The 21,660-nt window shown below is 42.5% G+C and overlaps 2 protein-coding genes across 5 annotated transcripts in view; one reads left to right on the plus strand and one right to left on the minus strand.

The window, feature by feature from the left end:
- Positions 1-6,642, plus strand: part of mfap2 (microfibril associated protein 2) — a 45,629-nt gene extending 38,987 nt beyond the window's left edge. Inside the window, exons 6-9 of the mRNA XM_028807936.2 lie at positions 1,731-1,769; positions 3,959-4,046; positions 4,682-4,755; positions 5,518-6,642. Of these exons, the coding sequence (XP_028663769.1) occupies positions 1,731-1,769; positions 3,959-4,046; positions 4,682-4,755; positions 5,518-5,621 (305 nt within the window). The 3' untranslated portion in view covers positions 5,622-6,642. The remainder of the gene's footprint in view (positions 1-1,730; positions 1,770-3,958; positions 4,047-4,681; positions 4,756-5,517) is intronic.
- Positions 6,643-16,579: 9,937 nt separating this feature from the next.
- LOC114656662 (rootletin-like) overlaps positions 16,580-21,660 on the minus strand; it is a 141,008-nt gene continuing 135,927 nt past the window's right edge. For all 4 annotated transcript variants that reach the window (XM_051930741.1, XM_051930742.1, XM_051930740.1 and 1 more), the window contains 2 exons: positions 20,837-21,016; positions 16,580-18,158 (listed from right to left, as the gene is read on the minus strand). In XM_051930741.1, coding sequence (XP_051786701.1) covers positions 18,072-18,158; positions 20,837-21,016 — 267 coding nt within the window. In that variant the 3' untranslated portion in view covers positions 16,580-18,071. The remainder of the gene's footprint in view (positions 18,159-20,836; positions 21,017-21,660) is intronic.

Below are 21,660 nucleotides of genomic sequence, written 5' to 3' on the forward strand. Positions count from 1 at the left end.
TGGTAGGACGAAAGCCATTACTTAAAGGGCACAATCAGGCCTTGAAATACCAGCTGTGGACTACTGCAGACTGGAGGAAAGTCTTATGGACGATGAATCCAAATTTGAAATCTTTGGTTCATCACTCTGGGTGTTTGTACACCATTGAGTTGGTGAAAGAATGGTCCCTCAGTGTGTGATACCAACTGTCAACCACGTAGGAGGAAGTGTGATGGTCTGGGGTTCTTCTGAATTTATGTTCTGGCACAGAGTGACTGTCATTCTGAATCAAAAGGGTTACCACAGTTTGGCTGTTATATCAGCAAAAGGTGCAGGCTATTTTGATGAATCCAAAATTTAAATACAAATTAGTACACTTAATGATTCCTTGACTTATTTTTTTTATTTGCCATTCTTTATTTGCTCTATGCTTGATTTCATGAAATATTAAGACATTAAACAGTGTGCATTTCCATAAAACTTGAAAAAACGGAGGTGTTCTAACACTTTTGACCAGTAGGGTATTGGGGGAGTAGGGGAGCAGGCAAAATTCCCAGAATTTGTCAATAACACAGTAATAAGGTGTAGATGTCGAATATGCCTCTGGACATTGTATGCCTCAAATCTGGTTAATCAGTCCACAAAGTGGCATCGTGTTGAGTTGTTTGAGTGCGTATTTCTTGCATTTATTCTACAATTGTGGGCGTCACTTGGGCGATTTTAATATTTTTCTTCAAGCTTCCATGGAAGGTTTCAAGAGACAATTTACAAAACTGACTCATAAAAGAGTTTGTTCCCTGTTAATCAGAGACTTTACATTGAATTATTGAAAAGCATCCAAAAAAAAATGTCTGCAGAAATGGCGTATCCAAAACTCGGTTTTTCATCACGACAGCACACGTGCACATACCATGTTGTCGAAGAGTTTTTGCTTTGCACACTCTGTATTCTCCAGATCTTGCTCCCTGTTAATTACATTTTAAAAAGAAAATTGAGACTGAAAGGAAGAAGGTTTGCTACTGTGGAAAGAATACAGGAAATTCCACAGGTTTGAGACACGGTAACAAAAGGTGAGTACAGGCAGTGTTTACAGGAATGGGAGAAGCTCTGGAACAAGTGGACTGCATCTCAAGGATTTCATCTCATTTTTTAACAGTTCTGGGAATTGCTGCTTCAACCCTTGTGAATATATACATATACATTTTCTGTATGTTAATATAGTATATTTTATCCAAAAATTAATGAGTGTAAGCCTCTAAAAAGGTAGGCGGACTTGCCTGAAATGGAATTCACGTGTCTGCCATGTACTGATTCCAGCACCTGCTGAGCTCGCTGCTCCTAATCCATGTTTGGCTCTTTGGAGTGGTGACGCTCTCATGATAAACTGACATTTATGGCTTTTCTGTTTGATCTCACTCCATAAACCCTCCTTAGTACGGGTGACTTTAATTTCTTTCATCATGAATGAAATCAAAAATGATGTCCTACTACCCATGAACCCTGCTTCTCGTCACGACTCACGCCTTCCTCAGGAAAACCTGTAGTCAACACATCACCTGATCCTCCTGCCCATGAAAATGACATTGCCACTTGAGAAGTCCTTTGACCACATTCCCTAAACGTTTTGTACCCGGCTCCTCTATGTAAAGTGCTGTTGTGTAAAGCAGCTGAGGACTGTTGTGCCTTGTGCTTGTTTCATTTGAAGTAACCTTTTTTTCTCTTTTTAATCCTCTCCTTTTTGTGTCCTTCAGAAGACCATACAACAGAACCTACTGAGCCAGGACCTTTGGGTAAGTGGCCTTGACTGTGTTCACAGAAATAATACCAGCGGAGGGTGGGTTGCAATGGTATCCACTACTGCAGACTGGGTGTTTGCAGGAGAAAATCAGGGATTTTGTTGTTTTCATTTCTCCAACATATTGTAAGCTTCACACACTGCTTCCCTTCACCCTTACTTGGTCTGTCCCAGAATATCACAAATGTGTTTAAGTTAAAAAAATGTTTTGATATTGACCTTCCAGTGGGAAAAAAAAACAAGACATACTGAAGTGTCAGCTCACTGGAGATGGTTAGTCCCCACTTGTGTGCGTGTGTGTGTGTGTGTGTATTAAATATATTTATATATATATATATATATATATATATAAAATATATATATATATAAAATATATAAGGGCGGCATGGTGGCGCAGTGGTAGCGCTGCTGCCTCGCAGTTAGGAGACCCGGGTTCTCTTTCCCGGGTCCTCCCTGCATGGAGTTTGCATGTTCTCCCCATGTCTGCGTGGGTTTCCTCCGGGTGCTCTGGTTTCCTCCCACAGTCCAAAGACATTCAGGTTAGGTGCATTGGCAATTCTAAATTGTCCTTGGTGTGTGTGCGTGCGTGCGTGTGTGTGTGTGTGTGTGTGTGTGTGTGTGCTCTGCGGTGGGCTGGTGCCCTGCTTGGGGTTTGTTTCCTGCCTGTTTTCTGTTTTCCTGTTTGTTCCCTGTGCTGGCTGGGATTGGCTACAGCAGACCCCCGTGACCCTGTAGTTAGGATATAGCGGGTTGGATAATGGATGGATGGATGGATGTATATATATATATATATATATATATATATATATAGTGAAGACTAGGAGATGCCACTAGGCCCCAAACATAAATGCACAAAACAGTCCCAGGTTCAAATAAAAGGGGTGTTTATTACAAAATGCCTTTTGCATAACAAGTAAACACTGTGCTTCTTCTTCTTCTTTCTCTCTCCCTCTCTATACACTGCACCGCTACTCCTCCAGTTGAGTGTTGCTTATCTCCGCTCCCAGCTCTGACTTGTCTGGATGAGGCAGTATGGTCTCTTTTACTGAGGACCTGGTCTTGTAACATAGCCAGCTGGAAGCATTTCTGGGTTATTAGAAAGCCAGGGAACTTCCACCGCCCCCCCCCCCCCCAACCCCGTCCCCTCCCAGCAGCACCCTCTATCATCCACTAGGGACCACCACAGGTCTTCCCCTCTGAACTCCAACTCCTATGCAGCTCTGCAGGTGTCCAAAATGGGACTCTATATAAGGGACACTGCCACCTATTTATAAGGAGGATGAACTGTTCCCTGCCGTCCTGTCCTGCCAGTTCTTGGAATCTTTGGGCATCCCACCCAGGAAGGGGATAATGAGGTATCCCCAACTGGGAATTGCCCCCATTTAGCCCATCCTTCCATTATGGGTAAGGATTCCACCTCCATCCTGGGTGGGATGCCCAACCGTCCTCTGGGGCATCTACAATATGTATGTACATATATATATATATATATGTATACAGTACTGTATATTTATATACACAGAGTGCTTTCTATAATGCTTGGGACAAAGGCTCATTGTGTTTCTAAGCACAAATCAAACAATGCAGACATGATTAAAGTGCACATTGCAGACTTTCATTTAAAGGGTTTTGCATACATTTTGGTCACACCATATAGCCATGACAACACTTTTTCTACAGGGTCCCCCATTGTCAGGTCTCTTATGGTATCTGTGGCTCCATTAAGCTATCAGACACTGAAAAGAAAAGGGAAAGATTGTAGAAAGTTGCATTTTAACATGAACCATGAATGGCAGCCTTTATGGGATTGGTCACTGCACTGAATGACACAAAAGGAGGCTTTGGCATCTCCAGCATAGCACAGAGTGGTGAGGTGATTTGACTTAGGGACACACACAAAGCACAAAGACAAGACACATCTGGGCTGAGGGACTTTAAATGAGTCGTTGGCTGTATTCGTTTTGGCAGTAAATTGTGGCGAGCACTCACACTCAAGGCCCATTTGAAGTACAGAGTCACACAGCCTTGCCTGAATTTTTCGCTGTATGACCACAGCAATACCAGATGAACTGCATGGTGTTCTCTTCATATAATACAATTCTTTCTTTCCTCAAGGTGGTCTTTTGCCTGCGCACAAACATTTTTGTGTTTTTTTGTTGACACGAGATTTGCTCTTTGTTTCAGATTGCAGAGAGGAGCAGTACCCATGCACTCGTCTGTATTCTGTCCACAAGCCTTGCCGTCAGTGTATTAAGAGCCTTTGCTTTTACAAGTAAGTGACTCTGACAAGGGACGGTGTGTTGGCATAGCTGTCGAGGGGGGTTGGGAGGATGTTTTCACTTGACAGCATGCCCATGTTCAGGTCTGAATGTAAATATCTCAATCATAATATTCTCTGAACAGGACACATTAATTAGTCTGTATGCTTCAGAGAACTTGTACTACTGAACTGTTGAATGGATAATAGCAATTTTAGCTTTTTGTTTCCTCTCAGCATCAAGTCTTTTGCTCAGTTCCTTTTGCTCTCACTCCAAATTTCTGTACTTATCTTACAGAACTGTCAAATATATACGAGGAGAGATGGGACACTGCAACCCCAAACATTTACAGTGCACAGATTGCAAGAAATTGGGGTGGGGTTGGTGGGTTTATAGGAGGAAGCCCTGTGGGCGGAGCCTTTTTAGTGGCACATTTTGCTGCTTTTCACTACAATTTTTTTTTTTTACCGAGTTGTCCCCAGAAATGTATTCTCATTTGAGAATCAAGTCTGATCCTGCGAGACCACCAAAATAGGAAGGATTCAAAATGGAAGAAAATGATTCCAAGTGTGTTAAATAAATCAGATTCATAACAATAAATGTAAAACAGCGCATTCCTGTCTCAGCCATGCTTCTTTTTATTTGACAGTTTGCGGAGAGTCTACGTGATCAACAAGGAGGTGTGTGTCCGCACGGTTTGCGCTCACGAGGAGCTGCTCAGAGGTAAAGACCTGCTTTGTAAATGAAGACCGTAGCATTAGAAGGTTGACTACAGAGAATTTCACATACCGTACATACTCGCGTATCAGTTGGGGTCTTGAAACCCGAAAAATTGATCATAAAATCAGACCCCGACTTATACGCCCGTTCAAAAATACGATACTTAAATTTTTTTTTGTTACATCTTGTTGATTCCTCCAATCTCGCACCAGTTTCTCAGACACATCGAATTTTCTTGCAGCAGCACAGTTACCATTTTCTTTCGCCACTTCAACGACTTTTAATTCAAAACCAGCTTCATATTTTCTTCTGATCGAACGCTCTATCGTAGATAAGGGATGCTCATACGATAAAGGTGTATGAGGGTGTGAGATACAAAAAACACAAATCAGTGCAAACGTCACTTCGGAATCGTTCAGGTATTACCGTGTGGTCACGTAGGCACAATACATAGAAATAAAAGGCCGTGTGCTCCGTGGTTACTCTCTCAGGTGGACGTAAGCATATCATAATCTCTTGGACCAATAGCGGGAGTTTTCTGCATTTGACATATACAACCAACGTTATAAAATACCACAAGTTATACAGTAATATCAAGCCCCGACTTATCTGCGGGAGAACTTAAATATACGATACATGAAATTAGGAAAGATTTCAATTTTCAGACAAGTCCAAGGCCAGAGGAGAAAAGCTCTTTAAAATTAAAATGATTGTTATGACAGCCCTGACTGACAAGTCTTTTTTTTTTTTTTTTTTTTTTTACAGCCGATTTATGCCGTGACCAGTTCTCTAAATGCAGCGTAATGGCGCACACCGGCTTGTGTGGAGCTCTGGGGTCCTCCTGCGCCAAGAGCTGTGGTGGTTGCTGAGTGAGAGAACATCACAACTCCTCTTCTCTAAGGCTGGTCCCCTCACATCGTCCTTTTTCGTGTGTCTGGATTCCACCCCTGGAACCCATCTCAAGACAGCATTCTGTATTCATTTTAGGAGAAATCTGTAGATCTCATAACGTTAGCTTTCATCTTTGTTCCAACTCTTCTGCTTCAGGATCTTGCACAGTCACAAATTCAGGGGCTTCAAATATTGTTCCATAATCTAAGAACACTCTTAGATGTAAATTCTTGAACCTTCTTTCCATAATGCACTGCAATTTAAATCCATGCTAATGTTGGTCCAACTTCATTTTTCTTGCTTTCCTACCTGGAAATTTCCTCTCTTCCACTATATAGCTGTATCAGGTTACGGTTGGGTGAACCTATTTTATATAGAATTTTATATATACTGTATGAATATACAAACTCAATGTCAGTGGTGCTAAAAATATTCGTACGCAAGTACGTTTCGTTTGGAAAAATGCACATAATTTTTTTTTTTCTACTTTATTCTGTATCGTAACATTTTTATATCTTCCTCCTTGGAGCTGAGCCTCCAATTGGTACGGTGAAGATATTTTTAAAATTGTTTTTAGATTTGAGTAGCGCTTTGGAGATTTGTTTTTTGTATAACTACTGCTTTGTAAAATCTTTGGTTGTGCACATATAGGTGTGAGTGTGCGAGAGTGTGTTTTTGTATGTCTGCAAATGTATATATTTTAAGACCAATTTAAAGTGCTTTTTGCTTCTTTCTTTATGCTAAGAATGATGGCCCAGTAGAGCTAGACCAAACGCCATCGTTTGAAGTCGGCATTCGTTTAAGTGCCTTCAAGGAATTTCAGTTTGGAAAATGCAATTCTGGTAAATAAATATGAGCCAAAGGTGAATATGGCTGTTCGCTCAGAGTGCATGTGTGCTTGTTTTTTTATTCTTCAACAGTTTGCCCACCATGACACTCAGAACAGTGTCCTTTCACATGTTGTGCTTAGCCAATTTATTAAATTTCTGTTTTAACTCCTTTGGGTTTCTTGCTGTTTCAGTTTATTCTGCTTGAAGGATATTCCATGTTTTGGCTTTTTATTTTCAAACAGGCCACTTGCTGTATGTGACGTCACGGCCGTTTCCTGCCTTTCTTTAGGGCTCTGGTCGCCAAGGACCCGGAATTGAATTAAAGAGTTTGAAAATGTTATTTTCTGGTATGATATACTATATCTTTATATTCATTTTTTAAAGCAACTTGCTTTCTTATTGAGTCTTCCAACAACAAATTAATTCAAAACCTTGAGTGACTTGGCCTGCTTTCTCAATACAATTTTCTTTTGTTGAGTGTTTTTTTTTAATTATCTCTTAGTGAGAAGTCAAGCAAAATGACACCTTTTATTGATTAACTGAAAAGATTACAATACGCAAGCTTTCGAGGCAATTCAGGCCCCTTCTTCAGGCAAGATGTAATACAGAAACTGAAGTTCCCCGTGCTCATATAGACACTAGGACAAATAACAACATTGGAAAAGCAATGTAAAAAATTAATAGACTTCTTCAGGTTAAGATTCATTTAGCAAAAGAGGAGAACAATGTATAAGCAGGATCTTTGGATAAGATAACTGTCCAACAAAGACTTTTGACGTTTCTGATGAGTTTTTCCATACAATATGGGTCTGTAGACAGGTTGTCTGTGTCAGTCCAAGAGATGCAAACAATCCTCATATCTTGCCATAAAACTCGTGTCTCTATTCAAACCATGTTGTTGCCGTCTTCTTCTTCTTCTTCTTTCAGCTGCTCCCATTAGGGGTTACCACAGCAGATCATCTTCCTCCATATCTTCCTGTCCTCTACATCTTGCTCTTTCACACCCATCACCTGCATGTCCTCTCTCACCACATCCATAAACCTTCTCTTAGACCTTCCTCTTTTCCTCTTCCTTGGCAGCTCTATCCTTAGAATCTTTCTCCCAATATACCCAGCATCTCTCCTCTGCACATGTCCAAACCAAAGCAATCTCACCTCTCTGACTTTGTCTCCCATTCGTCCAGCCTGAGCTGACCCTCTAATGTCCTCATTCCTAATCCTGTCCATCCTCGTCACACTCAGTGAAAATCTTAGAATTTTTAATCCTGCCAGCTCCAGCTCTGTCTCCTGCTTTCTGGTCAGTGCCACCGTCTCCAACCCATATAACATAGCTGGTCTCACTACCGTCCTGTAGACCTTCCCTTTCACTCTCGCGGATACCCGTCTGTTACAAATCACTTCTGACACTCTTCTCCACCCTGCCTGCACTCTCTTTTTCACCTCTTTTCCACAATCACCATTACTCTGTACTGTTGATCCCAAGTATTTAAACTCACAAACCTCGGTGGTGCAGTGGTAGCACTACTGCCTCGCAGTTAGGAGACCCGGGTTCGCTTCCCAGGTCTTCCCTGCGTGGAGTTTGCATGTTCTCCCCGTGTCTGTGTGGGTTTCCTCCTGGTTCTCTGGTTTCCTCCCACAGTCCAAAGACATGCAGGTTAGGTGCATTGGCGATCCTAAATTGTCCCTAGTGTGTGCTTGGTGTGTGGGTGTGTGTGTGTGTGCATGTGCCCTGCGGTGGGCTGGCGCCCTGCCCGGGATTTGTTCGTGCCCTGTGCTGGCTGGGATTGGCTCCAGCAGGCCCCCGTGACCGTTTTAGAATATAGCGGGTTGGACAATGACTGACTGACTGACTAGACGGTGGATTCTCAAAGCTTTCAGCACCCTTCACTTTTTTCACATTTCGTTATATTGCAGCCTTGTGCTAAAATCATTTAAATTAATTTTTTTCCAATCAAAACTGAAGCAAAAACTGGATTTTAGAATATTTTTCAAGTTTATTAAATATCGAAAACTGAACTATCACATTGACACAAGTATTCCGGACCTTTCCTATGATGCTTGACGTTTCCCATTCTATCGGTCACTTAGTTGTTTTTCCACCTTGTTTGGAGTCCACCTGTGGTCAATGCAATTGACTGGACATGATTAGGAAAGACACACATGTATCTGTCTATAGAAGGTCCTACACTTCAGTAAAAAGCACGCCATTAAGCCGAAGGAATTGTCTGCAGAGCTTAGAGACAGGATTGTGTCGAGGCCTGTGATGATGTGAGATGGCTCCACTTTCCCTGTTGCCTCCAGGGATCCTCTTGAACCCGTCACCGTCGATAACATAACCGAGATGAGCTGGGCAAATGAGGTCACATACATAGCAAGGGGTAGGTGTAACAGAGCTTTTATGTAAAATCCAACAGTTAAAAACAAACAGTGTTCAAAGAAATAGTGTAGTCAATAAATAAATATTCCAATAAAAAATAGTGATTGTGGAGATTAAAAATTAATCCAATAAATGAAACGAAAATTAAAACCTGGCAAGGATTTCTCTTTAAAGTCACAGTTCCCAGTGCTTTCCTTTAAGACGGACATCTCCTCAGATTACCCCCAAATGGGACCTTGCAGCCGAGAAGATGCCTATCTGACAGTTCAGCCAACCTTCTCCACCTGTAGCCCATGGCTCCCAGCAGGACACCACACCAAACCACGTTGCTCCCAGGCTCTGGCCCCTACAGCCATCTGTGGCCTCGGCAGGGCACCACACTGAGTCTCTGAGTCCTGCTGCCAGGCTTGTGTTCCTGTGGTCCGTGGCTGCCCTGTAGGATGCTTCATTGAGCCTTCCATTATCCTTGCAGCTCCAGCTGCTTTTCTCCCAGACTTATACAGTGAGTCACTACATGGAGCAGTGTGTCACTGCAGTTCCCTGATCGCTCAGCTGGAATGGCCTCCTTCAGCTGCTGAGTGTCGGCCACGTGCTCCCCTAGGGACTTCCTGCAGGCTGTCTGCCATCTTTCTCTCGCTCGCACCAGCTCTTTCCACCCTTCCTTAACGTCTGTCTCCATTCTTTTCTTGTTCTTTCATTCTCCTTTGTTTTGACCATCTTCTTATATGCCCCCGTGGGCTCAGCCCCTCATTTGCGGACCACGGAAAGCCACTGAAGACAGACCACACTCTCATGTGCAGGTGTGCTCCATCTCTATTGCTCCCCCAACCTCCTGTGGCCACATAAGCACACACACACACCCATGGAGTTCGAGCCGGCTATTTACTGTATTTATTTATTTAAAGGCTGACTGCTACTGCTTAGCCACAGACCCTCTATTCCATTAGGACCAAATCGGGGGACAACCACAGAAAAATCCTGCTGTATTGAAGTTTCCCAAGTGCACAGTGGCCTACATGATTCTTAAATGGAAGAAGTTTGGAACAACCAAGCCTGACCAAACTGAGCAATCGTGGGAGAAAGGCCTTGGTTAAGAGAGGCATAGGGAACATGCCTAATTTAATTTGTTCCTCCACCTTGTTTGGAGTCAATTCAGTTGACTGGACATCATTAGGAAAGGCACACACCTGTCTATAGAAGGTCCTAAAGCTGAGCAAAAACCAAGCCATGTGGTCGAAGAACTTGTGTGGAGGCTCAGATCTGGGGACAGCTACAGAAAAATCCTGCAGCACTGAAGGTTTCCAAGAGCCACAGTGGCCTCCATAATTCTATGAAGATACAGATGTGAACAAATTTATTGGTACCCGTCCATGAAGAAAAACCCACAATCGTCTATGAATAACTTGAAACTGACTAAAGTAATTGACACCCATCGTTTATTGTGTATTTAACAAAAATCACACTTTGCTTTAGAAATTTGATTCAACATAATATTTCAAATAATAACATAAATGAAAATGACCTGGACTTAAATCAGGGGTCCCAAACTCTGGTCCTGCAGGGCCCCAGTGGCTGCAGGTTTTCATTCTAACCCTTTTTCTTAATCAGTGACCTGTTTTTGTTGCTAATTAACTTCTTTTGAATTTATTTTAACTGACTTGTTTTTTTAAGATTCGTTCCTCTGAACTTCATCATTGCTTTATTTCTTTACTTAAATGGCACCCAAACAGAATGAAATGTGAAGTGAGTGAGCCAACAGAAGACCAACTAAGTCAGGTTCTCAAATTCCAACCAATTTCACTCCAACCAGTTGCTTAATTAGGTGCGGAGTCTTGTCGTTAATTAAACCCATTCTTTAACTCCATGGCTTGTTGCTGCTCTCGTTGTTCCATAGCAGAAATTTCCGAAATTGTTGATTTTCTCTTTTCTAAGAGCACATGTTAAAATTTTTGGAGATCTGAGCAGATCAACATTCCTGACATCTTCACCTTTCTTTATTTTCAGACTAGACAAAGAGCCCGTTTCGACAACATAAGATGATAGTAGTAAGTATAAGCACCACAAACCTGATATAGGTGTATTGAATGAATGCGTAATTAGGCCTGGAGCTGTAGTCAAAATCGCCTTTCAGGCCTCTAGAGCTTTAATCAAAGTTGCGTTTCTCTTTGAATTTTTGCGGTCGTAAATCCGCCGCCTGCCGCGATGTTGGTCGAAGTCGCCTTTCTCTTTGAATTTTCGCGGCCGTAAATCCGCCGCCTGCCGCGATGTCGGTCTCGTAAGGTGTTTCGAGCAGCTGCGCAGAAGGCGACTGCGCATTCGACTTCGGACAAACGTGAGTGAGCGAGCGAGTGAGTGAGTGAGTAGACTGGCAAATTATATATAAGATATTGTATGATGGACACCAGTTTGCTGGTCATGTTTTGTATCTCATTATTGTTTTGCTGCTAATTAAGGAAAAAAAAACAAGGGGTCTGAGTCGTCAAGAGAAAGTCAATTAAAATTAATTCAAAAGAAGTTAATTAGGAGCAAAAACTTGTCACTAATTAAGAAAAGGGTTAGAATGAAAACCTGCAGCCACTGGAGCCCTCCAGAACCGGAGTTGGGGCCCCTGACCTTTATGACAGGACCCTTAACCAACTGTTTTGTTGCACAGCCCTTAAAGTTTGCAATCACTGCAAGCAAGCGATTTCTGGAGCTCTCCATGAGACTTCTGCACCTGTCCATTGGTTGTGTGGCCCGCCCGTTGTGAGCAAACTGCTCCAGCTGTGTCAGCTTTGAAGGGGGTCTTCTCCAGACTGCATGTTTCAGTTCTTTCTATAGATGTTTTGTAGGATTCAGATCAGGCCTCACAGAAGGCCACTTCAGAACAGTCCCATGTTTTGTTCTCAGCCATTCATGGTTGCTTTTCGCTGTGTGCTTTGGCTCCTTATCCTGTTGGAGGATCCATGACCTGCGACTGAGACAGAGCTTTCTGACACTCAGCAGGACATTTCACTCCAGGGTGGTCTGATAGTCTTGACATTTTTTTGTTCACTGCAGAGACTCAAGGGCCCCCCAATGCCAGACACAGCAAAGGGGCCCCAAAACATAACCAAGCCTCCTCCATGTTTCTCAGTAGCTATGGTATTCTTTTCTTTGAAAACTTTATTTTTTCATCTGTTGACATAGAGCTGATGTCCATCCATCCATTTTCCAACCCGCTGAATCCGAACACAGGGTCATGGGGGTCTGCTGGAGCCAATCCCAGCCAACACAGGGCACAAGGCAGGAACCAATCCCGGGCAGGGTGCCAACCCACCGCAGGACACACACAAACACACCCACACACCAAGCACACACTAGCGCCAATTTAGAATTGCCAATCCACCTAACCTGCATGTCTTTGGACTGTGGGAGGAAACCCACGCAGACACGGGGAGAACATGCAAACTCCATGCAGGGAGGACCCGGGAAGCGAACCCGGGTCCCCAGGTCTCCCAACTGCGAGGCAGCAGCGCTACCCACTGCGCCACCGTGCCGCCCCTAGAGCTGATGTGACTTGCCAAAAAGCTTCAGTTGTGTCCCATCTGTCTAAAGGAAATTCTCCCAGAAGCATTGTGGCTCATCCATATGCAGTTTAGCAAATTCCAGTCTGGCTTTTTTTTGTTTCTTTAACAACAGTGGAGTCCTCCTGAGCCCACTGTTACTCAAAAAGTGACAGAGGGTGTAGTCAGACTCTGATGGACCTTGACCTTGGAGTTCAGCTTGTATCTTTTTGGAAGTTGTCTATCATTCTCTCTATCCTTCTGCCCGTTCTAGGGTTAATTTTACACTTCATGCCATGTCCATGGAGATTGTCTAAAGTTCCATGGACTTTAAATATCTTCATAATATTTGCAACTGTTGTCCAAGGAACATCAAGCTGCTTGGAGATGGCCTTCTAGCAATTGCTTTTCACATGTTTGTCTATCATTTTCTTTCCGATCTTCTCAGACCAACTCACTCGTTTGCTTTCTCTGGTCCATGTTCAGTGTGGGACCCATGATGATGCCAAACAACAGAGTGATGACTTTCCTTCATTGATATCAGTGGAATGACTGATTGCACGAATAGAGAAATGTGTGATACTAATTCAAGAAAACAGCTAGTTTGAAAAAATCACTCAAATCCAATTATTTCCGATCTATTCTTGGGGTCCCAACAAATGTGTCAAGGCCATTTTAGAATATATTTGTGGAAGAAGCAACACTTAATCTCTTTTCAGACTGGCTTTGCTTTGTTCTATGACATCTCAGAGGCATGCAGGTATACAGGGGACAACTGTGTTTCATTTAATCACGTTTCATGGGACATCCAGCACTTTTTTAATGAGCATTAAGGGTACTAACAAATTTGTCCAAGTCTGTAAATAAAAAAGTAGCATTTGACTTGATAAAGGCTGTTTCATTTCATATTATCTTTATTAATATTTTCCAACCCTGCTTGACCACACCTATGATGCTCTTGTGTAATACAACAAAAAAAAAGGACAATGCAAAAATGGTTCAGATCTGAAAGTTTGGATTTATTCTTTATATTAAGATCAGCAGAGTAAATAGAAAAGTAAAAAAGCACACATTTCTATGTAGAAAGAAACAGAAAAGGGACATTCACACACGTTTAGCCTTGATTGTGTTTAAGACGCTATTAAAAAAGACAAGTGAGTCACCGGGTGAGAAAATGAATACAGTGAAAGAGTGCAGGCTCATCGTTACAAGGATGGCAAAAAAGAACAATGCACTGCAGCCCCCAAAGTACAACAGCACCACAGGGGCTTTGATAGGAACAGCTGCTGCTTTTTGAAACGTCAGCAGTTGTTTCCTTGTCAGTTAGACATACATTCGGCAAATTATTTCACTCATTTTTGTGCAACACTCCTCCTTTTCATTGTACAAGCTGGCTGTGAGACAGCCCAGCCGTCACCTTTAAGCTTACTTACGTTCTCTGGTTGTGATGTGTAAACATAATTAAACACATATATCTTTAAAAATGTAGTGGTCCCTTACTGGTATATTTTCCAAGACAAAATAGCAGTTTGGTGACAGTGACACTGTTAGTAAGCATTTAGATGATTGGTTAGCAAAGCTATATGTTCTGATTCAAATTGTATTTTAGTTCTTACATGTACACACACAAACATTCATTCTAATAATTGCTTGCATTATAGTAAATTTCTCATCCCAGACTTTATCCCATAAAATATTTAAATTTTGGTCCAAACAGCAATTTTCTATTGCCTCTAATAAATGGCTACAACACACGTGACATAATATATCCTCTTAACATTTGTGGCTGACAATTTATAACTAGAGCTACAATAATGTGAGCGAGCATTTGGGATTCAGTGGTCATTTTGGGCCATCTGTTCATCCATCCATCCATTTCCTGAACTCAGTTTTTCAATGAATGGCTTCATGAGGAGTTATGGCCTCTCCCATTGAGGGCGTGACAGGAGCTAACCCTGACATGGGATGCGCAATTTTAATAAACTGAATTGAATCGGTCATTCTCTATGTCCATTCTTCTATTGGTTATCAGAATCCACTTATTTCAATACACAACTGCTGGAGTCAGGAGCCTTTCTTGGCAGCCCTGGGTTCAAGACATTCATATTTACTGAGTTTAGAGTCTCCAATAAATTTAACGTGCACATCTGTGGGATGAGGGGGAGGCCGGCGGCACCAGGAGACACACCTGTGCAGGAACACAGGGAGAATCAAAGTCCATACAGTCAGTGACCGGACTGGGATTTGAAATCAGGACTCTTTAGCTAAGAGGTAGTGGCATTACACAATGCATTGCCTCACTTATTTAAACCTTATTTTGTTTTTTGGGTAAATAAGGTGTATTTAATCAGTGTGCAGAGACAACCCTGAAAAATAAGCTGTGCGAAAATCATTTGGGGTATTATTAGAAAATATATATCTATTTATCTATAAATAATTTACATCAAGAAAAATAAACATTGTATTGTCTTCTTTTTTCCAAAAAATACAGAATATTTTATAATTTCTCCATTAGTAACCAATTACTAAAAGGCAATGGCACATACAAATGTTTCTCAACCACTGGGTCATAGTCTGCCAGCGGTGGGTCGTGAGTCACATTGGGTTGTGAAGTTGGTTACAGTAGGTCGGCACACAGACGACTGCCTGCAGCCTGGTCTGACAATCATACTCAATCCCCCCCAACCCCACTATGACGTTTGCGTTCAATTCATTCAGTGGGACAACCCTCTCCCTCCTTGGTATCAATTGTCTTTAGTTCAGTAGTTTGTAAGGAAAAGACAGAAAGTAAACACATTCATAAAGCTAAGTGGGTTTACTAAGAAAAGTGAGCTGGCATTCTCTCGTCCTAAATATACTATATTCTTCATAAACAGTATGTACACACACATCTCTATATATAAATATAGTGTGCATACTGTATATACATACATAAGCTTATAAACGTATACATCCATCCATCCATTTTCCAACCCGCTGAATCCGAACACAGGGTCACGGGGGTCTGCTGGAGCCAATCCCAGCCAACAAAGGGCACAAGGCAGGAACCAATCCCGGGCAGGGTGCCAACCCACCGCAGGACACAAACAAACACACCCACACACCAAGCACACACTAGGGCCAATTTAGAATCGCCAATCCACCTAACCTGCATGTCTTTGGACTGTGGGAGGAAACCGGATATATACATACACATATACATTCATACATATCTGTACATGTATATATACACTGACTATATACTGTATATTATATATATATATGTATATATGTATATATATATATACACACACACAATATATGTACTGTATGTATATCTATATATCTATTGTAATGGAGGCGATGCTGGATTGATGTCCTGACTGGAATGGAGGTCGTTTCCTTTCCCAGACAGCACTATAAAATAGACAGACTGGGGAGACAACCTTCCTGGACTGAATGCAGGACATACAGTAGTTATTCTCAGTGGGTTAACTAGCCTGACACATCAGATGGAGTGCCTGTTAGAAACCCACCCAAGCCTGGGAAAGAAATACAAACTGCACACAGCTGTGCATGAACTTGGTCCGATGTCAGCGGCATTTCTAACTTTTGCTTTTTGGAATACCGGGAGTATTGGCATGAGTATTTGAAGACAGCTAGCATATACCAAGTGTTCTCACAACCTCTTAGTGATAATTTTGTAAGTGGGGGGGGGGGGGGGGGGGGGGGGCTCCAAAAAGAGAACTTTTATATGTTCAAGGGGACCCCCTCCCCAATCCTTCATGATCTTCATGCTTTCAGTTTATCCATCTCTAAAATTCTTTTCAGCTAAAGTAGCTTAAACACCTGGAGTATCCTCTCTTCCACTACAAGCACTGGCACACATCACACCTACCTGAGGTCCAAGTGAAATGTGGCCAGAATGCCACCTCCCACCATGCACTGCTGTATCTTTGTTTCCCTGTTGTGCTCTCTTGGCTGCTCTCTCTCATTCACAATCACTTTACAGTGTATAGTTTCACTGAGTTTACTGAAAAGCACCTAAGTTTCATATTACCTAATTAATCAGGTTTTTGGAATTTAGGAATATAGTGGCAAAAGCACATTGTACACTACATACGTGGACACTGAATTCCACCAATCTTCCTTTTTTATAGCACCTTTCACAAAATGCAACACCACAAGGGACTTTAAAAAGAAGTGCTTGAATTGAAGAACACCATACGAAAGGAAGTATTTTAAAATAGACAAGTGGATAATAGACCTGTCCCAAATTTCATTTCTCAAGTGGGTGCAAAAGCATTTTAAAGCTGCAAAATTGACACATTGGACCCGAGATGTGACACTCAGAGTCACGTGCTAAGGTGACAGCAGAACTAACACCTTTGTCACATTTCTAAATGCTCATATTTATCTTAACGATCAGATATCACTCCCTATTGGGAGACAATTTAATAAAATACGACAATTTTTTTAATCTAACAATGTGTGCTAAAATTATTTTTGAGTTAAAAATTCTCCAAACCAAGCCACTTTTACATTAGTCAGAGTTTAAAAAATAAAGTCACGGTCTTCATGATGGCTGTAAATATAAAAACATCTAATACTAAAAAATATATAAAACTCCTAAAAATGATTTAAAATGTTAGAAATAGCTGCTCAAAATGGACGGTGTTCTTGCTGGTTTTCACAGTTTAGGTAAACTTTAGCACCAAAGACTAAAATATTTTACTTTTTACGATATTGTTGTTCTATAAATAATGGTAAAAATATTCTATTTTTGTTTAAAGCACACACACACCAGATTAGTGATCATAAGCCCCATTAATTTAGACCACCACAAACCCCCTGCCCATTTATTTTAAAGTTCTAATCCGCTGCCTTTTATCCTCTTCCTGGTGTACGTCACCTTGTACCTCCATCGCTCCATTTTCCTGAGGTGTATTCCAGATGTGTTTGGGGTGGGCACTGGGAGGTGGTCATCACCAAAGTCTTCGCTTGCAGCCAAAGATCGTCTTGGATGTTGCTGGTCAGTGCACCCCATGGAATTATTCAGAGTTTGTTCATAATGCTGGCCACAGGGTTTATAATTAGAAGGACAAATAATTTATAAAATATTTCAACAGATGATCCATCACTCACTGCTTACTAATGCCACATGAAAGGCACTATATGAAAGAGATCGAGCAATTGGCATGCCTGCTGCATGTCACTGTCCTTCTACATTGAAAATCCAATATAAAACCAGCAGGCTGCTTCTTTCTTCCTCTTATGCATCAATAAGAACTGACCAGCCAATAGCATGAGAGCCTCGTCAGTGAGGCCACACCCACATTATAATGTAAGCCCTCCATGCCTCTTGCCATTAGCCCTCATGGACTTGACTTGATTTTGGTAATAGGGAGCACTTCAAATAGGGGTCATTCTAAGCTAATCTTAATGTTGCACAAAATCACAGGGTAGAAGAACATAGAGGTGCTTGAGGAGGTGGGCACAACAAAAGAAACAGAAGGCTGCAGTGATATGAGGCAGCAGATGGGGGCTTGTGGATGTTGAGGTGAGTACTGGAGGACCTCATGAAAAGAAGCAGGAAGAAGAGAAAGAGGCAGCAGTAGCAGCAGCAGCAGCAGCATGAGGCACCTGAGAGTTACTGCTGAGGTCCGCAATGCTTGGAGTCTTTCTCCTTACTCGGGAGTGACGGTTGGCACTGTTGGCTCAATTACCGGACAAGATGGAGGAGTGAGAGTAAAGAGGCTGGCGCCGTCGCAGTTCCTGTTGAAGCTGCTCCTTCAATGTAGAGACCTGCAGACACAAAGTAAAAAAGAATGAGAGGAAAACACAGAACGCTTGGAGTGCGAGCAACATCTGCAGCCCACAGGGTTTAGTCTGTATGTAAACTTGGGGTGGTGGTAGATAGACATTCAAAAGATCAGACTGAATCTGACAGGGTATACAGCACAACTCCTGGTTGAGGCTTTGGTCTTGTCATGTCTGGACTACTGTCAGGTCTCTGCTGACAGGAATACCAGTCTGTGCCACCAAGCCAGTCCAGATTATTCAAAATGCAGTGGCACGTCTGGTGTTTAATTAGCCGAGGCAGGGACATGTCACTCCTCTCTTAAGATCTCTGTGACATGCATTAAGTTCAAATCCTTGATGCTTGCCTACAAAGTAGTTAATGGGTCAGCACCCATGTTTATGTGAGACCTTTGTGAGGTCCTATGCTCCTTCTTGGCCACTTAGGCCCGCTGATGAATGGTGTCTGGTGATGCCACCACTGTGCGACATCAAATCTCAGTCCAGGTCCTTTTCATGTGTAGCTTCATGTGTAGAATGAGCTGCCCACCTCCACTGGAATCTCTGACTCCCTCAATGTGATTAAGAAGCGACGAAGACCCTCTTGTTTGGGGAGTTTCTGTCTAGCTGATGTTAGCTGTTAGGTTTCTGTAACCTTGGAATTGTAACTAGCTGGCATTTTGTTCTGATCTCTTCACTTGTGGTGATCAATTTTGTACCCTTGTCCTGTAGCACTTGTTCCCAAACAGTCTCTCAGACTGATATTTACTCAATTATATTGACCTCTTTTGTAAGTTGCTTTAGATAAAGCTTAGCGTCTGCTAAGCAAATAAATGCACAGTATCTCACAAAAGTGAGTAACACCCCTCACATTTTTGTAAATATTTTATTATATCTTTTCATGGGACAACACTAAAGATATGACACTTTGCTCCAATGTAAAGTAGTCAGTGTACAGCTTGTACAACAATGTAAATTTGCTGTCCCCTCAAAATAACTCAACACACAGCCATTAATGTCTAAACCGCTGGCAACAAAAGTGAGTACACCCCTAAGTGAAAAATGTCCAAATTGTACCCAAAGTGTCAATATTTTGTGTGGCCACCATTATATTCCATCACTACCTTAACTCTCTTTGGCATAGAGTTCAGTAGAGCTTCACAGGCTGCCACTGGAATCTTCTTCCACTCCGCCATGACAACATCACGGAGCTGGTGCTTGCGCTCCTCCACCTTCCGTTTGAGGATGTCCCACAGATGCTCAATAGGGTTTAGGTCTGGAGCCATGCTTGGCCAGTCCAGCACCTTTACCCTCAGTTTCTTTAGCAACGCAGTGGTCGTCTTGGAGGTGTGTCTGGGGTCGTTATCATGTTGGAATACTGCCCTGTGGCACAGTTTCCGAAGGGAGGGGATCATGCTCTGCTTCAGTAGGTCACAGTACATGTTGGCATTCATGGTTCCCTCAATAAACTGTAGGTCCCCAGTGCCGGCAGCACTCATGCAGCCCCAAACCATGACACTCCCACCATCATGCTTGACTGTAGGCAAGACACACTTGTCTTTGTACTCCTCACCTGGTTGCCTCCACACATGCTTGACACCATCTGGACCAAATAAGTTTATCTTGGTCTCATCAGACCACAGGATTCCAGTAATCCATGTCCTTAGTCTGCTTGTCTTCAGCAAACTGTTTACGTGCTTTCTTGTACATCATCTTTAGAAGAGGCTTCCTTCTGAGACGACAGCCATGCAGACCAGTTTGATGCAGTGTGCGGCGGGCGTATGGTCTGAGCACTGACAGGCTGACCCCCCACCCCTTCAACCTCTGCAGCAATGCTGGCAGCACTCATACGTTTGTTTTCAAAAGACAACCTCTGGATATGACGCTGAGCACGTGCACTCAACTTCTTTGGTTGACCATGGCGAGGCCTGTTCCGAGTGGAACCTGTCCTGTTAAACCGCTGTATGGTCTTGGCCACTGTGCTGCAGCTCAGTTTCAGGGTGTTGGCAATCATCTGATAGCCTACGCCATCTTTATGTAGAGCAACAATTCTTTTTTTCAGATCCTCAGAGAGTTCTTTGCCATGAGGTGCCATGTTGAACTTCCAGTGACCAGTATGAGAGAGTGTGAGAGCGATAACACCAAATTTAACACACCTGCTCCCCATTCACACCTGAGACCTTATAACACTAACGAGTCACATGACACTGGGGAGGGAAAATGGCTAATTGGGCACAATTTGGACATTTTTCACTTAGGGGTGTACTCACTTTTGTTGCCAGTGGTTTAGACATCAATGGCTGTGTGTTGAGTTATTTTGAGGGGACAACAAATTTACACTGTTATACAAGCTGTACACGGACGACTTTACATTGGAGCAAAGTGTTGTATCTTCAGTGTTGTCCCATAAAAGATATAATAAAATATTTACAAAAATGTGAGGGCTGTACTCACTTTTGTGAGATACTGTAAATGACAACAAGGAATAATAGAAAACTGCTGAGGAAAGAGATGATTCAGGAAACACCAGATGGCAACATCTCGTCACAACCAGGGTGGCAGTCCTCTGAACTTTCTAGACGAGACTCATTATAGCACATGATAACCAAATAGCTAAGCTGTAACAACTCTTTAGTGCCTCCCATGTCTTATATTTTGAGAAATACATGGACAGAAGGACAGACCTGTTCTTCCAGTCCCTTGACCCGTTGCCGGTGGGCTCGCTCTCTCGCCTCCAATGTCCTCTCTGCCTGCAGCTGAGCTGCCCGCAGCCTCTCAGCCTCCTGTTGCATCTCCTGCCGATGTCTCAGCACAGCCTCGCCCAGGCCTTGGGATTGTGACTGCTGCATTTCGTCAAGCTGGGCCTAGGAGAAACAACAGAAAACCCTGTGACTCCATTCATGGGTTGCTAAAAGCCAACAAAATGTTGTATATGCCTCAAGCACATTAAAAAGGGAAATGAAGATTCTGTAGTACTGGGACAGAGTTGGCCAGGGTGGGTGACATGAGGATGGTGTGATGTTCCATCTTAATTTAGTAATGATATTATGACAAAGCATGCATTTAGAAAAAAAAGTTTTACAAGCTGCCTGGCCAGAACCAGTCATAGATTTAAATAAACCTCAGAGAAAGATAAGACCTTGTTACACCAGATCAAAACCCCTTGTAAACCAAAAACTAGGGACCTCTACATGCATGCTGGAAACATGGAAAGAGAAATATCAAACTTGACTTATCCCAAGGGCTTCACCGAGAAGCTGACCTAGCAGAAGATTCAAGGATAGAAGTCATGTCTAAACAGCATTAGTTGAAGAGCACGAGGCCTGAACATGGTGGAGAAGTGAGTTCTACACTACGATGTCCTATTGGCCCAAGATGTACATCAAGAAAGCATGGGAATGCCTACATTTAGAGCCTAAAGGAAAAACCAAGGAGTCTTTATCATTCCATCCATACAGAGACCTTGCTTGATCAGACACCATTCAGCTCACAAAGATGAAGAGCCACC

The sequence above is a fragment of the Erpetoichthys calabaricus genome, chromosome 8 (assembly GCF_900747795.2).
Source record: "Erpetoichthys calabaricus chromosome 8, fErpCal1.3, whole genome shotgun sequence".
In the NCBI taxonomy this organism is placed as follows: domain Eukaryota; kingdom Metazoa; phylum Chordata; class Cladistia; order Polypteriformes; family Polypteridae; genus Erpetoichthys; species Erpetoichthys calabaricus.